General features: G+C 41.7%; 1 protein-coding gene across 2 annotated transcripts in view; it reads left to right on the top strand.

The window, feature by feature from the left end:
• The window catches only part of CENPI (centromere protein I), a 45043-nt gene that overhangs the window by 1593 nt on the left and 20093 nt on the right, over positions 1-23357 (top strand). For both annotated transcript variants that reach the window (XM_036739858.1, XM_036739859.1), the window contains exons 3-8: positions 367-557; positions 1420-1557; positions 13184-13302; positions 13571-13678; positions 22518-22566; positions 22873-22919. In XM_036739858.1, coding sequence (XP_036595753.1) covers positions 367-557; positions 1420-1557; positions 13184-13302; positions 13571-13678; positions 22518-22566; positions 22873-22919 — 652 coding nt within the window. The remainder of the gene's footprint in view (positions 1-366; positions 558-1419; positions 1558-13183; positions 13303-13570; positions 13679-22517; positions 22567-22872; positions 22920-23357) is intronic.

Raw genomic sequence — 23357 nt, 5'->3', positions numbered from 1 at the left:
AATGGCTGTGGCTCTTTGAGTCCTCTTGGCCTGCTCCTTTGGCTTTTTAACGAGGAAGTTTTACCTAAGCAGGTTGTGGGGGATGCTAGACCAAAGGAAGACTTTGAGAGGAAGTTCATTTCAGGAAGTGTGTCATGGCAGTTGTGCATGGCCTTCGGAGATGGCCTGCACCATTAACTGTAACCCTCAGGAGGGCCCTTCAGCCGAGGAATAGGAACTCAGTAGACTGACTTCTCTCCAGAACCTCTTGGAGGCCATAAGCTTTTTGATAGAGTTAACCTATAGTCTTTGTTGATTGGGGCTATCTTGTGATAATGAAAAGACCATTCCACTTTAACAGGCTGCTGTATGCTTGTTCTCCTATAGAGCTGTGCCCCTGTCTACTTCGGACATTACTTTATCACCGGTTATTCCTATCATACCAACCACTTCCTTACCATGGGAATTGACACAAATTACAAGTGGCTTTGCACCCTTAAACCAGAAATATGGACAGAATGGTGAAGAATTGGAGCGTGCTGACTACAATGAGAGTGAAGCTCTTCGTCAAGCACTAGGTAAGTACTTGTGAGCCATATATCCCTCCCCACTACTTTCTTTATTGTCTTTTTTTTGATGGCCTTAAGGCACTGTATGAAAAACACTTTTAAATGAACTTGTTTCTAGTGCTCTTCAGTCATCACTGTTTCTTTCCCTACAGTATATAGCTAAATGAACACTGGATTTGGAATCCAAGGCCCAGGGCCCTAACAGTAGTTCTGCTACATTTTTATCTTTGTGAGCTTCTCTTTTGGGGGCCTCAGTTTCCTTATCAGCAAAATAAAAGGGTTAGACTGGATAATTTCTAAGGACCTTTTCAGCACAGTGATGGAACTATTTTCGTGTTGGTTTCAAATCAGAATTAAATTATTTTGTCATGACTGAAGACTGCAGACTTCTAGAGATTTGTGGGAGGTTTTTGTGGTCAACTATTGTTCTTGTCCTAGAGGTCAGTGCTACCCTTGTTCCACATATGATACATCTGATAGCTCCTTTTGGCATCTTTTTTTTTTTCCTTTTGGCATCTTTTAAGATACTTTACCACACATTTTCCTAATTCCCTTGTAGTGAAAGTTAGATGCAGAATTCCTGAGGTTACAGATGGGACAAAAATCATAGTTTGTGAGAAGAGAATTTGTGGAACAGTCAAGAGGTCAAATGGATAAGGCTAAAGTCACCAGCATTCTTAACTTTTCAGGGATAGAATATTTTCCCAGTTTAAAAGCACGGTTGCTATGAAACATACTAGAAATGTAAGGAGAAAAAAAAGTTGTCATCATTGTGAGGCTAGCCTTTTTAAGAGTCCAAGATCATAACTTTGCTAGGAATGACTATTCACAATAATCTCTGGTCTTCAGAGTTTCCCTCTCAATTTTCTAGCGCATATGAGGAATGTGCCGAGAAAAGGAGCAGCTGTGGAGAGACACTTGCAAACTGTGGAAAACATTGCTTGGAACTCTGGATTGGCACCCGAAGACATTGACACGCTGTTAGATGTGGCACTGACCGGCCCGTTTGGTATGTAGGGGTAAAGCTGACGTTTCCTAATGTTTATGCTCTCTCAACTTTGCGATATTGTCGTTCTTAGATTGTATTTCAGTGTTTTCTAATTTGTCATAAAGTAGGCATCTCTAATGTTGAAACTCTAAGGTGAGCATCTGTACACCTATGCACCCCTCCTCAGCCACACACAAAGATAGTTATTCCCTTGATCTTGCCGTCACCCACAAATGTACTACTTTCACATTCAAGAATTCTGAAACTCCTTTATCTGACCATCATCTATTGACTTTTCACTTCTCCCTCTGCCTTCTCTTAGAAAACTTCATTCTTCATTTGCACCATGACCTCCAGTCCCTTTCTCCCTCAGTTTCTCTCCCAGGCCATCTCCCCTGCACTAGCCACTGTCTTTCCCCATCTTGGTTCCCCTTGGTGAACCAACTCAATTCTCCACTATCCTTCTGTCTTGAATCCCTAGGCCCCTTATATTGCTCATTGCACCCTGTCAGGCCTCAGCCTTGCATCACTCCCGCCATTCACTGCCTCCACTCCAACAAATGTGCTGCTGAATCAAGGTGGAGAAAGCCATGCAACCATTCTAACTTGATCCACCATGAATTTATGATACACAACTTCAGTTGGGCCCTCATTTCTGCCAGATAATCCTACTGTACCTCCCTAATCAACTCTCCCTATCATCCTGTCCTTAATAGCTCTTCCACACCTTTTCACTTTTCCTCAAGCCTCCCATGGCATGTCTTCTCTCCATTCTCTTAGCTGAGAACCTTGCTTTTTTACAGAAAAATGGAGGCTATTTGCTGTGAGCTCCCTCTCCTCCCCTCATTCTCATCTCTTGTTGCTCAGGTGCCTTCTGACCCTCTCTCCTCCTTCGCCCCTATCTCTCGTGATGAGGTGGCCTTACTTCTTACCACTCTACTTGTTCAAGGGATCCTGTTCCATCCTGGCTCCAAAAGATTGCCTCCTCTGTCATCTCCACTCTCATTTCTTTTCAATCTTTCCCTGTCTACTGGCTCATTTCCTACTTCCTATGAACATGCCCCTGTCTCCTCCTCACTTGATCCTTCCATCCCTGCTAACTATCACCCTATGTTTCTCCTCCCCTTTGTGGCTACTCTCCTTGAAAAGGCCATCTACAATAGATGCCTCCACATTCTCGGCTCTCACTCTCTTAACCCCTTACAGTCTGGCTTTCTACCTTCTCATTCCGCTGAAACTGTTCTCCAGATTTACACTCTTCTAGTTACCAAATCTAGTGGCCTTTTCTCAATCCTCATTTTCCTTGACCTTTTTGCAGCCTGTGACGCTGCTGATCATTCTTTCCTCCTTCATATTCTCTCTAGGTTTTAGGGACATCACTCTTTCCTAGTTCCCCTCAGTCTCCAGATCATGCCCTCATAAATATCGATGCCCACAGGGGTCTGCCTTGGGCCCTCTTCTCTTCTCTGCTCAGTTCCCATGGATTTAATGACCATCTCTGTGCTGATGATTCTCAGATCTACCTATCTTGCTTCAGTCTCTCATCCCAACTGCCCTTGGCCTCATTGGACCTATGGACCAACTCAGCGGGCTCCCAATCCCACCACAGATCACTGCTGGGCAACAGGTCTTCTGTCTCCAGTTGACTGTTTTTCTGTGGGGATTTCTGGGAGTTTTTATCTTTTTTGAGTGGTTGTGGATTTGACTGAGGAGTTCCTATAACAACCTGGAGCTTAATTTGATCAGTGTCATATGGTTTGAAAACCAAAGATTCTAAAGACATCAGTGCCTCCTGGAAGTCACTCTCTTCCATTTGGACAACTTCCATGACAGTAGCAAAGACCTTTTCTCAGAACTTTGCTCACTTAGCAATGCCTCACTTCTGACCGGCTTGCAGTTGGAGGGTCATTGAATAAAGTGATTTTTGTGGCTGCCTCTGTCAAGGACTCTTGTATGATCTTTCCATGTACAGGAGAAACACCTTATTTGAAGTCAGGCTCGAAGACTACATTTTGCTTTACAAGGTCAAATGCTTTTCTATAATCGATAAACACAGTGAGATCTTGCATGCTTTATTTGTTAAATTTTAGCTTCCATCAACTTTATAGGCATTTACATATATGAACAAGGACATTGGAGAGTAAAAGCAAGAATAAAAAAGCCCCAGGACAAATGGAGACACCACAAAGTGATCGGAAATGATTAGACCTGCAGCTGTAACTTTTGTCATTTGCCATTTTGTGTCTATTGTTATTTTGTCATTCGGTTGCTTTCAGTCATGTCTGACTCTTCATGACCCCATTTTGGGGTTTTCTTGGCAGAGATACTGGAGTGGCTGACCATTTCCTTCTCCAGCTCATTTTACAGATGAGGAAACTGAGGCAAACGGTGAACTGACTTGCCCAGGGTCACACTGTTAGTGTCTGAGGCCGGATTTGAGCTCTTGAAAATGAATCTGCCTGATGTCACCTAGCTGCCCCAACTCCCTGTTTTTAGTTGTTTATCAGTTGGGTCTGACTTCCAATAGATCTTTAAATAAATGAAGATGAAAATAAATAAATAAATAATTAGATGAAGATGAATAGATGAAGGAGCATGTAAGTGCTTACTGTGTGCCAAGCAGTGTGCTAAGATCTGGGTATACAGTTAGAAAAGTTAGATAGTGCCTGCTCTCTCAGAGCTCTCATTCTTGTGGGAAGATAATACTTCTGTATTGGAGGTTCCAGCTACAAGTCAGATTGGAGGACTCCAGTGATTCTTCAGGTGCATCAGCAAAGTAGATGGTAATAAATCTTTTGTAGTGTCATTTCCATTGATAAGCTCTAATGGGGGCAGCTAGGTGGTGCAGTGCATAGAGCACCAGCCCTGGAGTCAGGAGGATCTGAGTTCAGATCCGGCCTCACGCACTTGACACTAGCTGTGTGACTTTGGGCAAGTCCCTTAACCCCAATTGCCCTGCCTTCTCCCCTCCAAAGATAAAATAAAGTAAACTAAACTCTGGTGCATTGGTAGTGCCAAGGACTTTGATGGTGAGAACTTGCTTTTCTGGGTCTCCAGTAGCTTTGCCAAGTTTGTGCCCTTGATGACGGCTGTAGTGGGCAGGCTGTGGATGCAGGGTCTTTGGTTGGAGATGATGGGGGAAGTGTTACAATGCTGTCCAGGGCAATACCTTTGGGTTTTCTGGCCTGTAGTAGGTGGCAATTGGTAGTGGTGGTCATCCAGACAGCCTGCCACTTCTCCCCAGATTTTTTTTCCCTCTGGTATGTGTCTTTGTCCACGTACACCTTCCCATTGTCTGTGTAACCGAAGGCATAGTCTGCTCTACAAACTCAAGCCTGCCTGTTCCTTTCTCATTTTTTCATCCAGAATGCCCTTGTTCCACACACAGATCATTGTCATAGAAAGTAGCTTTGTGTGTTGGTGCTGATGTCCTCTGGATCATTCAGATCTGCAGAGCTTTGGAAATTGTGTCACCTCCACCACAGATTTTGGCTTTGTACACTTGGTCTGCCTTAGCTGCTCTTTCTGACTTCATTTTCTTAAGTGTCACTTGGGATCCAAGTTGTTAAGAGACCAAAGGAGGTGATTCTGCTGTCATCAGTGATGAAAATAGATGATTATGGAAATATTGGCAGATCTGTTAGGCTTTTTCTATCTGTCACCCTTCCAGCTTTCCTTTATAAATATTCTTCAGATGATCTGTCTTAGTTGGGTCACAGTCAATGCTTTATGCAAACTCATTTTTGTCTCTACTTTTCTTTGGACGTTCAGACTCTTATCCACCCCCCCACCCCCATACACCCCTCAATGAGATCTGAAGTAGCAGCTTAAATAGGTTGATGAGCTGTTCCATTTTCACACAGTACCTTCTCATCTTCATCTTGTAGTTTCGAATTGGCCTTTTGTTCTACCTGGTCGATCTGACTGGAGCATAGCTGATTATAGAATGACTCCTACGTGGATAATCAGCTGTATCCTGTCAGGTTATAGTCAGTTTCATATTTTTGTAGTGGTGATCTTACTTCTCTCCAAGCCTTTCTGATTCTCGTGAATGAATGAAAAAGCATTTACTGAGGGCTGTGTGCCAGGCCCTGTGCTAAGCACCAGCATATGAAAACAAAAGGCAAGATAGTCCCTGCCCTCAAGGAACTCACATTCTAGCGGGAACTGACACCTCATTTTGTGATATGGTGGCCAGGGAAGGGTTTTTCCACTTCGGAGAGTTACTGGGATTGTATAGAACCATGGGGGACAAGATTGACGCAGCAGCAGCGACGGTATTTTTTAATTATTGTTTCAGATCAAAGTATTGATGCTAAATAAGCATGAGGCTTCTGAGTAATCTGCAAGCCTTCTGACCTGAACTCTGTTCTTCACCATGTTTCTTGCTATCCTTCATGCCTACCTTTGATTTGAAGTCGCTAAGCACCAAATGGATTTATTAATTAGGAGTTCTTGCCAAGTTCATCAGAGAAATGTTAAAGTTCATCCTTCCCAGCAGGTGTTAGGATATAAGCTATAGTTTGCTTTATGATGGCCTTTTTCCATATTCTAAGCTCTACTGGCAGGATGACAAGTGTGCTGTGAAATTATTTCTTGTTGCCTTTGGGCATGTGATAAAACCATCTCCTTCATTTGCTTCTTGAAGGAGAACCTGTGAGCCACCCTTCCATTTAACTGCATCTTCAATTACATATTTTGGTTTCATTTATAGTGAGAATGTCAGTATTTTAAAAATTATTCTTTTTTTATTCTGAACTTAAGTACCAAATAAAAGGAACATTTCCATATACATGGTAGAACAGAAAAAGATTGTACATGAAGCTGTACATCTATTTTAAGAATGTCAATATTGATACTGTTGCTATGGCCAAAGAATTCTTCCCTTCCTTAGCTAGGCTGATGCTCAGACAACAGACAAGGTCTGTCATTGGGAATGTGTTCCAAGCCTTTCTATCTTGCTCTTCTGGAGGAGGCCCAACTTGTATCAAGGTCATTCTTAAAATGTGGTGCCCAGAATTGCACAGGACACTTCAGATTTGGCCTGCCTAGAGCTGAGCACAGCAGAATTTCTCACCTTCTCTGCCTCTTCTAACACAGCCTAAGATCATGGTAACTTTTGACACCTTGGACCCCTTTTGTGGTCAATCCTCTGAAGCCTCTGGATAGACCTCTGCTCAGAATAAAGTATTGTTGCCTACATTCATAATAGATGGAATTGCTACATTCCAGTTATGAGTTAGTTAAAATAAAGATGAAATTTTTTTCCCATCCAAGTTCAAGGATTCCTCCTGAAATCTATCCGTAGACCCTTTGTGGGTCTGCACCCTAGGTTAAGAACCCCTAAATTCGTATCTTTGCCTGTCATATCACCTCCTGGATCCATTGGACTTGCTGTCTGTTAAAAGACCCAAAGCTTTTTCAGATCAGTTGTTTGGTCATCTCGTATTTGTGAAGTTGATTTTTTTTAACCCAAGTAAATTCCATTTTGTTAGATACAACACATCATGCTAACCTGTTAATTTTTTGTGAATGTAATGGAATTATAGTACTGTGAGAAACTACTGTGAATTCAGAGAAGATTGGGAGGACTTATGAATTGATGCAAAATGAAATGAGCAGAACCCAGAAAACAGCATATACAGTCACTAGGACAATGTAAATGGAAAGAACAAAATTAAGTACTTTGAAATTATAATGATCAAGCTTAGTCACAAAGAAAAGATATGCAAAGGCATGTCCTACCTTTGCAGAAGTGGGGAACTGTGAGTGTGAACACTGCAAATATTGTCAGACTTTATGTTGATTAGGTTTTTTTGGGCCTCCTTTGTATTCTTTGTCATGAGAGATTGCTCCCTAAAGTATATGCATGTGGGAAAATATAGGTGATAGAAAAAGAAAGATATCAATAAAAACTCCTTTTAAAAAAATGATTCAGTGGATAATAGTCTAGATCTCTTTAATTCCCCTAAAACGCTGTTGAAATTAAAGCTAAAATTCAGATCTTAACACAAACTGAGTTTACCTAGCCTCTCATTCTTCTATATAAGGAATCGAGGGGAAAACAAAGTCTGGCTATCCTTGGAGTCATATTCTAGTGAATTTCTGGTAGCCGCACCCTCCAATGGAATTCTTGACTGTTAGGCTTCATAGATAGTCAACCTGTGGCACTAAAGGGAGGTCTTCCTTGGCCACCAGATGATGACCTCTTTGGCCATGGGAACTTTTGCACGATAAAATTTGAAAAAAATCCCTCATTTTGTTTTTACTTTGTCTTTTCTAATTAAATCTTTCGATGATAATATTTCTAATCTTGTTCCTTATAATCATACTATTGTTTTATATTTCCTCCTAATTTTCCTAAATTTCCTCCTAAATTTCACTTCATTTCATTTTTAAAGGAATACGTCTTTTGATTTCTCATAGGTCTTTTGGAGTTTTGAGGGCTCAGCCAACCTATTAAAGGCTCAGGTAAACTGCAGTTTGGGTTAAGACTGAACTGTGGATTCAAGGGACAGAGACTATTATGTATTGTATTATTTTTAAAATTTAGGCACAAGAGAGAACTCCTGAATATGATTGGTTCTAAGGATACTAGATTATCTTGTTGACTAATCACCAGGCTGTTTAGACCTCTTTTGTTTCTTTGACTTCCTTTCCTTCCATTTCTTTCTCAGGGCCATAAGCTTGCTAAGGCATACTTTCTTTAAAGTTCATTTTTTTGTTTTCTGGCAGAGCTGCCTTCTTGTTTCTTTTGTTTAAGCTACTGAATATCGTCTTGTGATCATTACCTGAAGGGATCTTTCTAGTTTTTGTAGAAGTTACGCCTTCCACTATTACGGAAAACTTGAGAGGGGTCCCTTGGCCCTGAGCAAGCGCATTTGTACTTCTTGTGCTTGGGCACTGTCCTCAGAGCAGTCTGACGTTTTTGACAATGTGCAGCTCACCCTCTCACCTCTAGGTCATCACAGTGGCTAACCTGAGCTAGAGATAGAGCTGGCCAGAGAGCTGCACATCTCTGGGGATAGGTATGTAGCTCTAGGTATGTCACAAACTCTGGGAATGTTTTCCTGAAGTAAATGCTCAGGGATTTCTGACCATATAATGCTGAATAATTACCAAATGACTCAGAAATAAGGGTGGTACAGAGTGTGAGATCTTCATAGAATTCTTCAGAATTGGAAAGAATGTTGGTGGCCTGCTAGTCCAATCCAGACCTGGAAAAAAATCCTCCCTACAACTATTCTGGTAAGTGATGGTTCAGCCATTACTTGAAGATCTCAAGGAGGGAGTAGTTCGCAAGCTTCTGAGGTAGCCCATTCCATTTGGGATGTCTCTGGGTATTCAGATGTTTTCCCTTGAAGTAAAGTCTGCATGTGTCTTTTTCCAACTTCTACCTCTTGTTCCAAGTTTTTGCCCTTTGGGGCAAAGCAGAGAAGTCTAATCCCTTTCCTTTATGGCAACTTTTCAGGTCCAAGACAGCTTTCAGTATCCTCCCTTTAGTCTTGTGTTGTCCGTCCTTTCAGCTCATTCTTAAATGGCATCACCTCAAGGCCTTCCACAAACCTGGTTGCTCTTCTCTGGATACCCTCCTGCTTTTCAGCATCCTTCCTAAAATGAACCAAAGGGAGGACTCCAGATGTAGGGTGATCAGGGCAGAGCATAGCCAGACTGTTACTGTCCTTATTCTTGGAAGCTGTGCCTTTCAGAAGGCAGTGATCACAGTGATTATAAAATCGTGTCCCTTCCTTGGCTACCATAGCACATTGTCAACTCACGTGGATATCATAGTCCTAGAAAACCTCCAGATCTTTTTTTCAAATGGACTGTTAGCTAGCTATGCACCACCCCCCGCCCTACCACCTTATACTTGTAGAGTTTTTGAATGCTGGATCATTGGAAATTTAATAGGGAGAAACATAACCTTAGCTTCACCCTTGTGGTCTAGGCTGTTATGACCCTTTTTGCATCCTGTCGTGTCGTATGTTAGCAATTCCTCCCAGTTTTGTGTCATCTGTAAACTTCATGTGCATGCCACCAGTGCCTTTGTTGATAAGTGTTGAACCACACTTAAGCCCAGCCCAGCTAGACCCATGGGCTGTTCTTTTGGAGACTTCATTCCAAGTTGCCATTGAACCATGAACTGTGGATGACTTTTTCTTTGTCTGACCATTCATCCATTTCCAAGTCCATCTAATTTTACTATCATCTGGCCTATATCTCTCCATGAAGAATAGCATGAGAGACTTTCAAGTGCTTTGCTACATATACTACATAGTGCCATACTCCTGTGTTGTAAGAAGTGATGAGCAGATTGGTTTTAGAAAAACATGGAAAGGCTTGCATGAAATAATGCAGAGTGAAACAGGCAGAACCAAGAGAATGTTCTGTACGGTAAGGGCAGTATTGTTTGACAAGTAACTGAATGACTAAGCTATTCTGGGTAATATGATCATTTAAATCAGGCCTGTACAACCTGTGGTCCGCCAGAGGTTTTTGGGTGGCCTGGAAGTTTTCCTCTACATTTTTTGCGGGCTGCCCGAAATATTTTGGTGGGCTACAGGTTGTGCAGGCCTGATTTAAAGGAACTGTGAAGGGAGATGAGAAAGAATTGACGAATGGAAGTATGTATCATATGGTTCCACATATACATCTGTTTCAAATGTTGGCCGTCCCTAATGTGGGGCTGGGAAGGAGGGAGGGAGACAACTTGGAACTCAAAATGTAACAAGTAAATAAACGAATCAGATAAAGATACTAGGTAGCCTATATTGACACCATTTTCCTGATAATGCTATATTAGTAGCCTTTTCCCCTCAAAAAAAGAAGAAAGAAAGAAGGAAAAAAGGAAGTTAATTTTCAGTCTGGCATGAGTTGTTCTTGAGGAGGCCTTGGTGGTGCTTTGTGATCACTGCTCCCTTTCCAGATACAAATGTTCACTGAACACCTCTATTCCCAAATTTGCTAGGGCTCAAAGTTAAGCTTATTAGCCTGTGGTTTGCAGATTCCGTTCTTTCCTTTTTGAAAAATTGGAACATTTGCCCTTTTTCAGTCCTTCAGAGATCACTAGCAGTGACTCAGCAGTCACTTCCATTAGTTTCTTCAGTACCTTTTGTTAGAGCTGAACAGGTCTAGGTGACTTGAACTCCAGAGGGGTGGCGAGCTGGTTCCCTTACTGCTCCTTACTTATCTCAGGCATCACATCTCTATTAGCCATATTTGTTTTGTCCTTTCCAGGCTAAAGATCATTCTGCTTTGCAGAGAAAAAGGAAATAACAATCCAGTACTTCAGCCTTCTTTCTGGCATCATGGTGCCATCTACTCTGAGCAGCAATTTGGATCCCTTTACTGAACCTCTTTTCCCTAATAGAACTTTTGGTTTTGTAAACCCCAAACCTGTTTCATTCTTTTTAGATTCCCTTGCTAGCCATAGCTCATTTTGAACATTAGAATGGCTAATACACCTTCTTTGAGTTTGTTGTGTATGGCGAAAAACACTTAGTGCCTAGATTGGAAGCATTATGCTAGGTTGGGACAGATAGGAAATTTGATTTGGACCACATGCTTACCCTCATGGAGTTTACGGTCCACTACATACAAAGACACACACACACACACAGAGTCATGATACAGGATGACATAGGAAACAAAGTGCTTTTAAATTGAACAGGTTGGTACCATCTGGGGGTGGAGGACAAAGGAGGTGGCATCTGAGTTGGCCTTTAAAGGCTTGATAACTGAACAGGTAAAGTACAGGAAAGAGGACGTTCCTGGTGTAGGAAACATGAAACCTCAAAGAGGCAGAAACCCTTGGAATACGTTCCAGAAACAGAATACTTCAGTTATTTAAAGTGTATATTATACATGTAGAGGAGCAGCATGAGGTAAGAGAAGAAAAGTAAGTTGGTGCCAGATTATGGCAAAGGAGATCAAAATGGAGTACATAACTAATAAGGAGCTTCTCATTTTCTTTTTTTTTCCTTTAAAATTTATTTATTTATTTTAGTTTACAACATTCAATTCCACAAACTTTTGAGTTCCAAATTTTCTCTCCCTCCCTCTCCTCCCCCCTCCCCCGCCCAGGACAGCATGCAATCAGATATAGGCTCTACATATACCTTCACATTAAACATATTTTCACATTAGTCACATTGTAAAGAAGAATTATAACCAATGGAATGAACCATGAGAAAGAAGAAACAAAACAAAAAAAGGAGCAAATAGTTTGCTTCAATCTGCGTTCAGACTCTGTAATTCTTTCTCTGGATGTGGATAGCTTTTCCATCACGAGTTTTTTGGAGTTGACTTAGAACCTTGCATTGCTGAGAGGAGCCAAGTCTGTCACAGTTAGTCATCACAGATACAATGTGTCTGTAATTGTGTACAGTGTTCTCCTGGTTCTGCTCCCCTCACTCAGCATCAGTTCACATAAGTCTTTCCAGGTTTTTCTGAAGTCTGCCTGCTCATCATTTCTTATAGAACAGTAGTATTCCATTACATTCATATGCCACAACTTGTTCAGCCATTCCTCAATTGATGGGCATCCCCTTGATTTCCAATTCTTCGCTACCACAAAAAGAGCTGCTATAAATATTTTCATACCTGTGGGTCCATTTCCTATTTGTATGATCTCTTTGGGATACAGCTGTAGAAGTACTATTGCTGGGTCAAAGAGTATGCGCGTTTTTATGAGCTCATTTTCTGAGCAAAAGAATGACTAATATTTGAATAGATCTATGATCTCATCAATGTGTGACTTTCCTCCATCAGCACAGAGCACAATCTATATTGCTTTTTTACTGTCTGTGACTCTCTCTTGTCCACATTATTCCCAAGATCCTCCCCAGAGGATAGGCCCAACATTGTAGTTCTTTTTCTAATGGTAGTGAGTTTTTTAGCCATGGCAAACCGTGAAAGGAGCAATAAGACCATGCAAATTAAAAGGTGATTGAGGGGTCAGGAGGGAGCGAGGGCCAAGGACAATCCCTCAATATTTCTGGAGGAGCTTCTCTGCCTCGGTTTACAAAGATATTCAGATTTATCGCCAGTGATAGCTCTAGTCACCGTCTCTTCCTTTTTGATTCAGTTGCACAGGTAACTGTCCTTACAGCTTTGTTTCATCCAGTCCGAGGAATTGAGGTGCAATAGCGGAATGGGAAGTGTTGTGAATGGTATATTTGAATTCTTGTAACCTCGGTGTCCAGAAGTGGAAGCGTGCTGCATACCGAGCCATGTTCGTAGCCACATTCCTCCTACCACCGGATGGCAGTGTTCAAATACTGAAGTGGGGGGTGGGGGGTGTGTGCACGTGTGCTTGTGCTCAGGTTGTGCATGCCTTGCTATGTGCTACTTCCAAGGATGGCTGTATTTTGGATTTTTTTTCCCAATTCTTTATAAAAGAACTAGGGGCTGGGCAAACCACCGTTTGTGTTAAGACCTTACTTTTAACTTTGAATCCAATGCTATTTTCTAGTGAAGTCAGGGTTCGGGATTGCAGTTGGATTTTTTGTTGTTGTTGGTCCTTTGCATGAGGGGTGTTTTGTGGGTGTTTTTGGTCGAGATGATAGTGTTAGGTTCTAGGAAAGAATGATTGGGGAAGAGACAGGAATCAGAGACATGCTTTCATTTGAGATGTTTTGTTTTCTAGCTGAAGTGGTGAAAACTCGGTTGTTGAAGTGCCTCATTCCAGCGACTCTGATACCCGAAAGTGCTGTGGTTAGAGCCTTCTCCAGGCTCTGTGCTAGCAATTGTTCTACTAACATAAAGGTAATCACTTAAAGATTTTTAACGATGTGTCCATGGGAGACATTTTCACAATAATGGCAGTGGCTGTTTCTGCAGAAGGCCTCAGTCTGGGAACAATTCAACCTGATACCAGAACTTGGCTGAAAGAATTTGGAATGAGAAATGGAATTGTTTCTTTGCATGTTTGAATATTACAGAAATTCAGTGATTAATGAGTCTGGGAAGGGAGCTAAACTTCTGTGCTTTAGTCATGTTTACCTGAAGGTCAATGTTCTGTCTCTTGGTGTAGATACTCTTTTTTCGATGGCTGATTGCGATGTTTGACTTCATTGATCATAAGGAGAAAATGAATTCTCTCTATGGCTTCTTCTTTTCCTTTCTGCAAGAGGAAACTATGGTAAGTATGAATGAGATAAGGGAAGTGGTATACTGTGCTTGTAGCACTCATATATACTGCCCACGAACATGTGTGTGTGTGTGGGGGGGGGTTCTGAACTTAACCAATATCACATAAAATGGGCATTTCTGCGTACCTGGAACATGAAGAGAGAATTGTACACGCAATTGCAACTATTCTGTTTAGCTTGCTTTTCTTTTTATGTATAGAATAAGTTCAGCTTGTAGCTTTCAGAGATGGCTTGCTTGTCAGCTTTTTTCTGGCCTTCTTTCTATTCTCTATTCTGCATTTAAAAAAAAATGCCTTAGTAACATTCTTGACTTTATTCTCTTTTTATTTCTCTCACTTTTTTTTTTTTTTTTGGTTTATGTTATGGCTGGCTATCCCTTTCCACCATCCCTTCGCTCCATTGGAAAAAAAAGAAAAGGAAAAGCCTTTGTAAACAAATACACATAGTCAGGGAAACAAATTCCCACATTGTTTGCGTCTTACTCTGCATGTTGAGTTGCTAACCCTTTTGTGAAGAGGTGGGTAGCATGCTTCATCATTAGTCTTCTGGAATTGTAGTTGGTCATTGCATTAATCAGAGTTACTGAGTTTTTCAAAGTTGTTTGTCTTTATAGTATTTCTGTTGTTATATGAATTATTCTTGTGGTTCTGCTCACTTCACTCCTCATCAGTTCATATGGATTTTCACAGGTTTCTCAGAAATTGTCCTCTTCCACATTTCTTTGTATTATATTCATATACCAGAATTTGTTTTAGCCATTTCCAGTAGGTGCCCACCCTCTGAGCTGCTCTCAATAATTTGGCCATATGGATCCCTTTCTTCTTTGTTTTATCTCTTTTGTGTAGAGGCCTAGTATTGACATAGCTGGCTCAAAGGGTTTGCAAGGCTTAGTAATTTGGGCGGTGTAGTTCCATATTGCTTTCCCAAGTGACTGAGCCAGTTCACAGCTCCATTCGTGTATCCATTTGGAATTTATATATGGTGTGAGGTATTGGCTGACCCTTATTTCTTCCCAATTACTTTATAGTTTTCCCAGCAACTTTTGTCAGATTTTAAGTATTTACCGTAGTATCTGGGGTCTTTGGATTTATCAGACACTGTGCTGTTATGCTAGTTTGCTTATGCATGTTGTATGAACTAATCTGTCCCACTGATTGCCCTCTCAATTTTACTACTAAATCGTTTGGACAGTTACTGCTTCGTAGTATGTTTGGAGATCTGGTACCCATCTTTCCCTCTTCACCTTTTGTTCCTCTGGATGAAATTGGTTATTATTATTTTTTCTAGCTCTTTAAAGCAATGGTTGTCAGAAGTGTGGTTTGGAGACCCCTAGGGGTTTCCTGAGACCCTTCCAGGGGGTCCACATGGTTAAAACTATTTTCATAATAATAGTAAGATGTTTTCATCTCCATTGTGGTGAATATCAGTAGCTGTAGCCCACATAACTAAAATCTTTTGGGGGGAGGTCCTCAGTTTTTAAGAGTGTAAAGGTGTCCTGAGACCAAAAAGTTTAAAACTGCTGCTATAAAGTTTGATGGCTATCACATTGAATGAGTAATTTAGGGACTACTGTCATTATATTTATTGCTTTGGTATTCATGAGTAGTTTCTATTCCTCTAGTTCTTTAGGGCTGTCTTTATCTCCCTAAAGAGTGTTTTATAGTAGTAATCATCGTTCCTGTGTACCTTGGTAGATACTGGTTGTTTAGTCGTTTCTGTCATGTCCAACTCTTTGTAACCCCATCTGGGGTTTTCTTGGCAGAGTTAGTGGAGTGCTTTGCAATTTCTTTCTCCAGCTCATTTTACAGATAAGGAAACTGAGGCAAACAGGGTAAAGTGATCTGTCCAGGGTCACACAGCTAGTAAGTGTCTGAGTCCAGATTTGAACTAAGGAAGAGGAGTCTTCCTGCCTCCAGGCCTGGCATTCCATGCACTATGGTGCCACCTACCTGCCCTTGATAAGTAGAACCTCCAACTCTTTTATGCCTTAATCTGTATTTAATTATAATTGAAATAATTCTTTTATTTTGAATGGAATTTCTCTTTATTTCTCTTCTCGGTTTTATTGGTAATATACAGAAATGCCAGTAATTTATTTGGATTTACTTTATATTCTGCAGCTTTGCTGAATTTGTTTCAGTTAAATTTTTAGTTGACTCTTTAGGATTCTCAAGATAGAGCATCATATTATCTGCAGAAAGTGAGTTTTGTTTCCTCTTTACCTATGTTTATTCCCCCTTTTAGCTAGCATTTCTAGCTACTTTAAATCATATTGATGATAATGAGCATAATGGATGAGAATAAGTATATTTCCTTTACCACTGATCTTATTGGAAAGGCCTTATAACCTCTTTTCCACATAATGCTAATCTCTTTCTGCTCAGTTGCTTCTCTTTTCAACCACAAGTTTTTACTTTCTTTTTTTCTTTTCATTCTTCCCTTCACATTCCGCCCTCCACTGTCAAAGATAGCTGAGACTATCTTGGAGACTGATGATCCTGTTGACAAAAATGTGGAAGCCAGGAGAGAGAAGTCCTTTTGGAAAGGTGAGGAGGAGGTGACTGGGGTACAGATGGCCCCCATTGGGATCTTCTTCTAATGGTTTCGCTCTTTGTATGTCACTGTCTAGCTGCTCCTGCATATCTACTCTTTTGACCAGAGCATTGATTGTATGTGTAGGCCACTCATCTCAGATTATGGAGCATGTCCTTTGACCATGTATCAATTGGGGAATGACTGGCAGTCTTTTTCTGCAGCCTTCTGGACTGGCTGGAGGAATTTACAGCTGATTCCCTTTGGTTTTCTTTATTGGCATTTTTTTTCTAGTGAATTTTTAGAGCTTTAACTGGTATGTCTGCTAAGAATCTAGGCTCTTCTAGGTCCTAACATGCTGCTGGTGCTATCATACAATCTCTGTGTGTGATTACCAGCTACAACTGTGTTTTCAGATGCTATGTATTATATAGAGAGTTTGCTTTAAGGGGATTCAGTGAGGGGGACCCAGGTATTTCATGTAAACAGAAATGAGATTTGCCATTTTTTTTCTTCCATCCATTCTTTGTTCCAAGCAGAACACATCAGCACTTCACATCGTTGAAGACAGCTCTCCTGGCCCTCCCTAAGTCTTCTCTTCTGTAGGGTGAATATCTCCATGTCTGTAAAAAGAGGGAGAAGAGAGATGGTGGTGCTTTAGGATCTGGTGCTGGATAGCTCTGGTGTGAGATTTATGGTGCTTGGGGAGACTTCCAGACCAAGGGGTCCTCAAAGGAGACCCCCCACACAGCATAGAGGAGTTCATGATATGGAACCTTGAATTGACCTCTTACATAATTCAGTGTGGTTACCTACTTTACCCTCTACCATTCCAATCATCCATCTTTTTCTGCTTTTTGGCTGCCCGTGTGCTTTGTCTATAGCCATTTAAAATGGATTTCAAATGAATAGGACCAAATTGTACCCACTTGAGAGGTATTTGTGAATACAGGCTGGGACAGGATAGAAAATTACCTCTAATGCTTTTTCCTCATCATTTACTAGGACAGTTATTAGGCTGTTTTTTTTTTTAAACAAGTGCTCATGTACCAATTCTCAGAAAATCATTTTCTATAATTTCTCATATGTCTCCATTTACGCAGAGAAAGTGTCCTGCCTACTCACAGCCTGCCCTGTCAGCAGGCATTGTCTAGCTGTGTCTCCTGCTGCGTTTCAGATCCAGGCTTCTTATGTATTAGGTTGGGTCTGGGCTGCCTGGGAGAATGCTGGCCCAATCTTATGTTGATGGGCCCCAGGGGCCCTGGGTGTTCTGACCCTATCTCCCTCCACCAGGGAAGATCACAACTCCTCTATGAATTTAGTTAGTCTTTGAGAATTGTCGAGACCAAAAAATTAATCACTGCCTGACCTGGTGATCACTTTCTCTGTACTAAGCCAGTCTGGACCTCATATAGTAGTCTGACCTATAGTCCTTCACTGGGCCCCTCCTTCAAGCCTTTCCTGTCTGGTGGGATCTGCCATAGATGTGCTTCACTGGCAGAGGCCTTGAGAACCTAGGGTTGCTTTTATACCATTGAAGTGCTGTAGAACCTGCATAGAGGAAATATGCTGTAAACAGTGAGGCCTGGCTGCTGACAAAACTAGGAAATCTGGGAGGAAGAAGAGTTTTGCTGGGAAGATCATGAGTTGGGACATTGAGTTTGAAGTGCCTGGCCCTTTCCCCTGGAATTGTCTCTCTCTGGTGCTTTTATTTCTTATTAATGTGTCACCTTCTGGCCTTTCATGCCTGACTTCTGCTTTGACCTGAGCATGAGTTCTCTGTGTAGGCTGTGCAACTTGGAATAAAAGTCCAAACATGTTTAGTTTTTATGCCTCTCTTATAAGTAAAAGTGTTCATGAAACTGTGTTGGACTTTTCTAAGAATCTGAGGAGAGTGACAAGATTTTTACTCCTGGATGTACAGTTTGACATGAAAACCTTAAGGGGTTCTTCTCAGTTGCTTTGCAAGTGCTTGGGCTGCTTGGGTGGGGTGAATGACCGCTTTAAAAAAATTTCTTTTTAATTGATTTAACAGGAAAATTAGTTTCAGATAAAATTGAAGTTCACAGGCTGCCTGTTCTTCCCACCTCTTTCTCCATGTTTCTGTATACTCTTCATCGCAGGCACCCCTGTCATGGAAGAGTGAGTTTCTTCCTCCTCTCCTCTCCAGTATAGCCTTCTATTCTTCTTGCTTCCTTCTAAGAATATTAAAAAAAAAAGCCAACAACACTTCTAGGCTCTCTGCCTGTCTTAGTTTTTAAAATTAAATTACTTTTTAATTTCTTTTTCAATTAACAAAAAAAAAATTTTTTTCCTGCCTCCTTCCTTTTCATGTTTCTATGGGCCCATCACCTTTTCTGTGTTATCTTCCTCCACTAGAATGTAAGCTCCTTGAAGGTAGGGACTTTTGTTTTTCTTATATTTGTATTCACAGCACTTAGCACAGAGCCTGGCATGCAGTAAGTATTTAATAAATGCTCTTGCTCTATCTCTGTCTTGTATAAGTTGGACTCTTTTCCATTTCAGAGTATCTGCTCAGTTCTGGCCTTTTCATCTTCAAGATTGCTTTTCCCCCTGTAGTATCATCCTATATTATATGAGTCTTATACTCACTTTGGCCAGATAGCTTATTCTTGATCGCAAACCTTTATCCTTTGCCTTTGGGAATATCATATTCCAAAATTTCTTTTTGATGGGGGCAACTTCAAAGTCTTGTGGGATCCTGACTGTTACTTGTTACTCCTTGGTGCTTGATTTCTTCCTTTTTGGCTGCTTAAAGCATTTATTCTTTGACCTGAAAACTGGGTTTTAACTATGATTTGATATTCCTGGGAATTTTCATTCTGAAATTTCTTTCTCTTTTTACTTTTCCCTTTGGTTCTAAGAGATCCAGGCCATTTTCATTTCTGATTTTTTCAAATGTGAAATCTCTGTGTGTGTGTGTGTGTGTGTGTGTGTGGGCGGGCCATGATTTTTCCGGTAGTCTGGTGATTCTTAGATTATCTCTTGACTTATTTTGACTTTGCCTGGTCCTGCCCTGCTCCTTCCCTATCCCCCTACCCCCATGTTTTTTAATAATATGTACCCTACATTTTATTTGGTTTCTTCAATCTCTTGCTTTTAACATTTTTTGTTGTCTCATGTATCTGTTTTCTGTTTGGCCTGTTTTCCTTTTCGGGGGAGTTCTGTTCTAAAGTAATAATTCTCCTTGCCATTTTTCTCCCTAGCTGTTCCATTTTGTATCTCTTGTTTCATTTTTTACAGTTACTCTTGTAATCCTTATGGTCAGGATATTCTTTTCACTGAAGCACTACTTGGAATTTTTATAAAGTTATTACTCTCTTCTTGTGGGCACATCCCTTCCCTAAGTCCAAGTTATTTGTTCATTGTGTTTGGTGATTTCTTCTGTTTACTCATATCTCCAGCCTCAGTTTCTGGATTAGAAGTTGGTACTTGAGTCTAACTTGAACTCCCTTGTGCAAGAATGGTGATCCTGAGTTCAGAGGCCCCACCACATCATATGCAGGAATGGTGTGGCCTCATCTGCTGTGGTTCAAGCTGGACTGTTTGACATGAAAATCTTAAGGGCTTCTTTTCAGCTTGTTTGCAGTTGGTCATGAGCTTCATGGGCTGGTCTACCACTTTTTTTTTAACAGTGCTTTTTTTTCCCCCTGGAAAATCAGTTGCTCTTAATTTGGATTGCAGCCCAACTTTTCAGTGTTTCAGCTGTGATGGTTAACAGTTCCGCACTTGGGCAAATATTTAGTTCCTAAATTTGTATCCTGGTAGGAAAGGCATTTCAGTCCTTCCCAGATGAGATACTGAGATGCTGTTTGGCAATTCTCCTCGAAACCCTGCACATATATTTCTAAGTGAGAGCATAATTATATACTTTCACTCATGTCAGAAGTGTATAATAGGTAGAAGCTGTTTAGGAAGTGGCAAGCTTTCACAGAAAGAACCATTATATTTCATATAAAATTTGGCTTGGTTAAAAATGACCAATTATTAAGGAGACAACAAAATTGAAACATATGGCTAAATTTAGGCCATTTTAAATTATGTCTAAAGTCTCAGAATTGATTTCCAAGTTCAGAGGTCTCAGTAAGCGAGAAATAACTAAGTACTTGCTAGCTCCGTTATCGATCAAGCATTTAATGGAAGTCTGCTGTGTGTGGCACTGTGCTAGGGCCTGAGGATACAAAGAAAAGAGTCCCTGCCCTGAGGGAGCTTACATTCTAATGGAGGGGACAAGCTTTGGGGAGGAAAGGAGCAGGGCAGGACCAGGCAATGTTTCATTTCAAAAGGTGGAAATGAGGAGAGGGAGTTTTACAGACGTGGGATAATGCCAGGAGATGGAATATTGTGTGTGAAGGAATGTAAGAAGGCCACAAAGGAAGAAAGCAAGTAAGCATTTATTAATCACCCACTACGTACTTTCCCTGCACCATGCTAAGTCCTTTACGAACATTCTTTCATTTGATTCTCACAACAGTCCTATGACATAGGGGCCATTATTATCCCCATTTTACAGTTGAGGAAACTGAGACAGAGATGTTAAGTGACTTGTCCCTGATCACATTGTCTGAAATGTAGAGTTCTTGCAGAGAAGTAATGTGGACGAAGGCTGGAAAAACAAGGTTAAGCCAGGTTATAGAGAATCTCAGATGCCAAACAGGAGTTTCTAGTTGATCCTTTAAGTAATAGGGAGCGTCTTTGGAGAGGGTTGTAACATAGCAGCTGTGGGGAGGATGGATTGGAGAGAGGAGAGCCCTAGGGCATGCAGGCAGCTCAGGTGGGAGGTGATAAGGACCTCTGGGGGGTGAGGGGGTGGCTGTATGAGAGGAAAGAAAGGGTTGCATGTGAGAGAGGTGGTTGAGGTGCAAATGATAAGATATAACAGCAGATGGGATATATGGTATTTTGTGAGTGAGGGGTCCAGGATGACCCCATGGTCCAGAACCTTGGTGGCTGGCTGGGAGGGAGGGTGGTGGTGTTCTCAACCAGCATAGGAGAAGGCATAGGGAGAACATGAGTTCTGTGTTGGGCATATTGAATTTGAGATGCTTGTGGGACAACCAGTTCACATTGTCCAATAAGCAGTTGGCATTGTGGGATCTGAACTCGGGGAGAGACGAGACGGGGATGTACTGGTCTGGGAATCATCTGCACAGATGTGATTTGAGACCACGTGAGCTGATGAGGTAGTCATGTTAGAGTGTAGAGAGAGAAGAGGGCCCAGAAAGGCACCTTGGTGCATGTCCCCAGTCGGTGGCAGTCAGAGGAGAATTGGGAGAGAGCAGTGGCGTGGTAAGCCAAGGAGGAGAGAGGGTCCACGCAGAGGGTGGTCTACAGTATTGAATGCTATGGGGAGATCCAAAAACATTAGGACTGAGAAAAGGCCACAGTATTTGGCAATTAAGTACTGGTTCGTGACTTTAGAGGACACAGTCTCAGTTGTAAGAGAAGAGAGTGGGAAGAAAAGGAGTTTGACAGAAGACAGGAGCTATTGAGGAGCTTGTTAAGGACGGGAGAGACCTGGGTGTGCTTGTAGGCAGCAGGCCAGAAGCAGTAGCTAGGCTGAGCTGAAGATTAGGGAGTGAGTGATCGTGGGGCCATCTGCTGGAGAAGATAGACTAGAATGGGCCAAGGGGCCAGGCAGAGGGCTTGGCCTTGGAGAGAAGGGCTCTCTGGTCATCAGGGCTAGGAGATAGTAGCGAGATGTGGAGAACAGGGACCTCCTGGGGAATGGCCTAGATTTTCTCAGTCAAGTATGAGGTGAGGTCCTAGGAGGATGCTTGATGGAAAAGCTTTATAAACTTCACAATAGTCATGTTGCTCAACTTCTGTTGTGCAAAATCACAATCGAGTCATTTGTTGTTGCTGCACTTGTTTCTTGGTCCCCTGTCCACCCGCTGCCCATTTGTGGCCTCCAGTGAGTCCTCATCATGTGAACGTTGCATTTGGGGTGGAATAAGATCATTACCAGTGTGGCGGAGATGGAGGTCTTCTTTTGCTCGTTGGATTGTGTAGTAGGTTACAATGTAGCCCTTGGCTTGGCCAACCACTGTCCCTTATCCTTGTTCTGTGACTGCCCATGGGAAACTTCATCCCCAGCCCTCCCCACTTTGGGTGTACAGATCATCGTTGGTAACGTGCTGCTGCCTGCCCACACCCACCATGCACCTCTCCCTTTTCCCTTGAGGAAATGACCTCCTTTAGGGAGTTTAAAAGCTCAGGTGTAGAAAATGTGACTGTGGGGTTCAATCACCTTTTATTCTTACTCTTTCTTCACAGAGTTTTTACGTCTGTAACTTATTGTATCTGCTGACCAGGAGGGAGAACGGTGAGTACTCTTACTCCACATGGTACGTCTTTGCTGTTGATTGTGCAGACTTTGAGAATGATATGTTGCTAATAGTCTGGCTTCATTGTGAGAGCTCCTGATGGCAATTTCTCGGTGCTTTTTTGTCTGGGAGCAGGGTCTTGGGGGCATAACTGACCACCACAGTCCTCTGCCCATGGCCTGATTTGTAGGGTGAGGTGGAATGAACTGAGTTCCCTAGAGAGTTGGTTGAACACTTGCTTATATTTTGGTTTTATTCTTAGCCCACAGCACCTGACACTTTTTTGCTTGTTTTGCTTTTTCTAGTCAAACCCTTTCGTGTGAGAAAATTGATTGAACTCCAGGCCAGAGTGGTGAGTAGATTCAAGGCTGGTCAGTGAAATGCTAGGTAAGGACATGGGCAGCCTTAGTCATCACGTGATAGCATATTCGAACAAATGTTAAATGAACAGAAGGTTCCTGGGTACCAGCTGTAGATGGGAACTATCACGGGCCCCTGTACTGCTAATTTCTTTCTCCATTAAAACTGCTTTAGCCCAAGAGACAATGCCATTTGCACATAAACATTTTGATTTGTTAATGACAGTGCTTGCATTATCAAGGTTACTGTGGCAGAAGGCATAAGCTATTTTCAGGTCTGTGCATGAGGACTTCAATAGTAAATACAGGATGTCCCAAAAGTCTTAGTGGAATAGCTTCAAACTGAACTTAGCAACTACCATGTGCCAGACACAGTACTAGGTCCCGAGGAGACAAAGACAGAAGCAAAACACTCCCTGATGTCAAGGAAT

This window comes from Trichosurus vulpecula, chromosome X, assembly GCF_011100635.1.
Source record: "Trichosurus vulpecula isolate mTriVul1 chromosome X, mTriVul1.pri, whole genome shotgun sequence".
Taxonomy (NCBI): domain Eukaryota; kingdom Metazoa; phylum Chordata; class Mammalia; order Diprotodontia; family Phalangeridae; genus Trichosurus; species Trichosurus vulpecula.
This window is presented reverse-complemented; position numbering and strand designations above follow the sequence as displayed.